This window comes from Lontra canadensis, unplaced genomic scaffold (assembly GCF_010015895.1).
Source record: "Lontra canadensis isolate GAN:19392208 unplaced genomic scaffold, GSC_riverotter_1.0 scaffold5, whole genome shotgun sequence".
Lineage (NCBI taxonomy): Eukaryota > Metazoa > Chordata > Mammalia > Carnivora > Mustelidae > Lontra > Lontra canadensis.
The window spans coordinates 20,319,306-20,323,469 of NW_022630999.1; the positions used below are offsets into that span (position 1 = coordinate 20,319,306).

The following is a 4,164-nucleotide window of genomic DNA, read 5'->3' on the forward strand; positions in this document are numbered from 1 at the left end:
ATGTACCTTCTCTGGCTTCCTGTCTATGCACATTTGTACAACAAACAAAAGTCTCCATATGTATCTTGACTACTGTACCCCCAGTTTCTTGAATCCACTCCAGCCAAACTTTCTCCTCCAACATTCTAGAGCTTATGTCAAATCTTCAAACTAGAGTGAAAAGACATCTTTGGGAGAGAAGTAGATGGAGTGGTGAAGGAAAGGGGAGGTGCCTGTTTGGGCAGTTTATGTGAAAAATCCCCTTGGTGATGGAGGTGGAGGCAGAGAGCCCAATGCCAGACTGTTCTCCCCATCCAGACGGAGGGCTGAGAACTGGGACGGAGCAGAGTTCTCTGACACTCATGGAGTAAATGTTATCTCTAAGAGCAAGTATCTGAGGGAGGAAAAGGGGGAATGAGGGTATTTCCTACACTTGGAGGCTGACTGAAGAAGTCAGATGTGAAGAATGAGCAAAGTACATTGTTGTAGAAACTAAAGAAATAAAAACAGAAAGTGAGAGAGATGGTAAGGGCCTGGAAGTCACAGGAATAAATGTTACCAAGGGCTCAGGGAGTGGTTAATACCTACAAATGGCTTCCTCTGAGGAATAAAGGGGACAGGAGAAGATAAAGCAAATGCAAATACGCTCATTAAAATAAACTACCAGAACAGACGATACAGTACTTACCCAATGGCTACTAAATCTTCATGATGAGGTGAGCAAGTAAGACAGAAAATTGTCCTGGGTTCTATAAAGTGGTGCTGGCTGTCATTTCTGTTAAGCCAGTAACAGAAAACTACTCCCTTTTCATCTCCAGATACTATTAAATCCTTCACTTGAGGAGACCAATGCAATGCTGATATTGTATGCTTTAAAACAAGACAAAAATACATTTGCTTCTCATTTGTCAGTACTGAATTTTTACTTTGTTTTTAACCTGTACAATACTAGGCACATTGATAGGTACTTAATAAATACTACCAATGCCACTTGTAATACCAAGCGCACATGAACCAAATGGAAGAAGAGTTTACCCTCTTAAGGATCGAAGAACCATTTAAAAACATTCCTTCCTTTAATAGCTTAATGCAAAGTTCTTACTAAGATTGAGTCTTTCCCTTTTCTACATCCTCTCAAAAGACAGGTTTATCAAGTAATTACCTGGTTTAAAAAGAAGTTTCATTCACTCATTTACAGTTTATATCAGGAAGTCTTTTTCATGTAAAGAACCAGAGAGCAGACATTTTAGACTTTGTCAGCCATACTATCTCTGGTACTACTACTCATCTCTGCTGTTTTAGCATGGAAGCAGCCAATACTCAAATGAATGACTGTGGCTATATTCCAATAAAGCAGTTTGCAGAGACAGGCAGCACTGTATTTTGCTGACCTCTGGTTTATATGTATCTTTTTCCAAAAAAGTTTTGAGGCATCTTACAATACAGAGTTTGTCATGCAGTTAAGGAACATGATTATAAAAGCTAACTTGCACAGATGAGCTAGCATACTTGAAACAAAAGAACCCCCAGCAGATAGACAGTAATGGTCCGAGAAACCAGTAAGCCATGATACCTGATGGAGTGCGTGTTCTGTCACAACTGCTTTTGTCTCTACATCCCAGATTTTCACAGTTCCGTCATCAGAGCTGGTGGCACAGAGGTTGTACTGACCCGGGTGATGAGAAAATGTGAAGCCAGAGACCCTTTCGGTGTGTCCCACCAATTCCCCTATGACTTCAAGCAAAAGAAGAATTCAGGTTAGAGTGCTACCTAAGATTCCTGGCAGAATCATACTGTAGTTAGATGAGTGGGACCTCACTTATCCTGTGGTATTACAAAAAGTATCCAGGCACTCACAATCAGAAATTCCAAGTGCTGGTTCTGGCTCTGCCACAAGACTTCAGCCCAGTCATTTTATCTCCTTGAGCCTCACTCTTTTCAACCGTAAAATGCTGCTGATATCCCTTGATGTTCACAGTTCACAGGCTGAGGAGTGGCTCAAATGAAGAATGTAAAAGTGATTCTTGTTTAGATATGGCCAGAGGTCATTTGGGAAAGAATAAACACCTGGCTTGCCATATCCCAAAGTTTAATCAAACCTACTTTAGAGCATGAAAGCATCTGGCTCAACTCATTCATCTTACAGAAACAAGTATGTATTTCCAGGATCTTGCTTTAGGGCCTGGAAGCTGTAGGCAGCCCCTAAACCCAGGAAGGCTCGCGGGGGCCCGCGCGCGCTGCGTTGGGGAGGGAGGCCACAGATGTTGTAAATGCCTGAGTCTACAAAGGGATAACTTCGGTGAGCGAGCGATCCTACGTGAGAGCGCCAGGAGGCGGGACCGCTCAGCCACAACGTGGTGTAGCTCAATCTTGGAGACCGGGACGAAACTCGGCGTAGTAATGACTGTGAGCAGATCATTCTGCCTACCCGGGCCTCAGTTTGCCCATCTGTAGAGAAAGGTAGCTAGAAACGCCGACCGGGCGCCTCAGGCGAACCCAGAAGTGCAGGAAGGCCGGGGCCTAGAGGTGGGGGGTTACCTCGAAATGGGGGCGTCCCAGGGATCGCGCCGGCGCTCGGGCCCACGCGGACAAGAAAGACAGAGGTCCGCGCTGCGAAGCCGAAGAGGCCCCCGGGCACGGCATCGCTGCATCGGGCGCAGTACCAGTTAGGAGAGGGCGGCAGCGTGCGCGGATCCTGTCCCATGATCACAGGCCAGTAGTGAGGAACCCAGGATGAACCACAGGGACAGACCTTTCGCAGCCCACGCCGTAGCCGGGAAGGGGGCGGGGTTGGCTCGGAGCCCCGCCTCGCCGGGCCCGCCGCTACGGCGCGCGCCGAGGTCCAGGCCACACCGCGAGCTCTGCGCTCTCTCTCCCCTTGCCCCCATCCCGCCCCCGGCCCCGCCGCCGCCGGGCTGGGTGGCAGGCAGTCGCGCGCGCTGGGATCTGCCTCCCAGCCTACCCGCGTCCGGAAGGTCTGGTGCAGCCTGAGCCTAGCCCAGGGGTTAGGCATTCTCCGGTCCTACAGCAAAGTACATAATTAAGGGCTTAGACTAGTGGAGTCACCTCCCCGCACAAACGTTTTATTTTTGGACCTGTTCAACCACTATCCCATCAACTATTTTTGAACGCTATGTGCCAGGGCACTTTGCCAGCTCTAGAGATTCATTCAAAGCATCTACAACAAGCCAGTTAACAAAAAGCTAAAAGTTCGAATCAAATCAAAAGGCAAGAAAGAGTTAGTTTCGGCAAGTGGGTGGAAATTCTGGCTCTAAAGTCTTACTATTCGAAGAGGAGCAGAGCAGAGTGACTGTTGATTGCGTGCCAACTCTGTGAAGGGAATTGTATGTGGTTAACTGCTGTGGAGGAAAGGGAATGGAAGTTTCAGATTTTGCGCTTGCACTCTCCTACTCCTGTATTGCTTGTTTGCATAGGGTAAGTGGCACTCCTGCACAGGCAGCGAACGAAACCTGAAATAGCTGTCCTTATGTAGAGAGGTCAAGCATATATTTTGGCTGTGGGTAGGAGGACCAATTTTGGAGGCATCCAGCCCCAGATTGAATTAGTGGTTTTGCCAGCTGTTGGAGAGACTTTAATCTATCCTAATCTGTTTCCTCATTTGAAGGAAGATGATAATCCATGCCTTGTTGGATTGCTACGAGGAATACATAGATTTCGTGAAACGCCTGCCGGGCATATATGGTAGCAAGTTGCCGATGAGTATTAATTTATCTCTTGGAGGTCAGCTTGGAGATTAATATGGGAATTAGTAATCATACTTTGTGTTTGAGCTGTTTGTACTTTGTAGAGCTTTCCACACGATCTCTAGTGATCTTCACAACAAGCCTGTGTTGTAGGGATAGTTATTTCTGTTTTGCTGAGAAGAAAACTGAGGCCCACCCAGGTTAGGTGGCTGGTTCACCGTCTCTTTTCTATAATCTTTCCTGCCATTTATGAGGTGAGGTTTCTCAATCTTTCTTCATCTCGATGAATGTCCGGAAACTCACTAGTTTTGGGCTTTATTAAAGTCATTCATTCCCATGCAAGGCTGGCCGGATCACACCCAAAGCGCAGGCGGTGTGTTCGCGGTCGTCTCCATGACAGCATCGCGGGTGTAAATACTGCTGCGTCTCCGGCGGGGGAGGGCAAATTGAGGACTGCGCATGCGCCTTGTCCAGACAGTGC

The 4,164-nt window shown here is 47.3% G+C and overlaps 1 protein-coding gene across 6 annotated transcripts in view; it reads right to left on the minus strand.

Annotated features, from left to right (window-relative positions):
* Positions 1 to 2,732, minus strand: part of GEMIN5 (gem nuclear organelle associated protein 5) — a 43,280-nt gene extending 40,548 nt beyond the window's left edge. For all 6 annotated transcript variants that reach the window (XM_032851641.1, XM_032851640.1, XM_032851642.1 and 3 more), the window contains exons 1-3: positions 2,518 to 2,732; positions 1,553 to 1,713; positions 668 to 849 (exon numbers count right to left, since the gene is read on the minus strand). In XM_032851641.1, coding sequence (XP_032707532.1) covers positions 668 to 849; positions 1,553 to 1,713; positions 2,518 to 2,683 — 509 coding nt within the window. In that variant the 5' untranslated portion in view covers positions 2,684 to 2,732. The remainder of the gene's footprint in view (positions 1 to 667; positions 850 to 1,552; positions 1,714 to 2,517) is intronic.
* Positions 2,733 to 4,164: the final 1,432 nt, after the last annotated feature.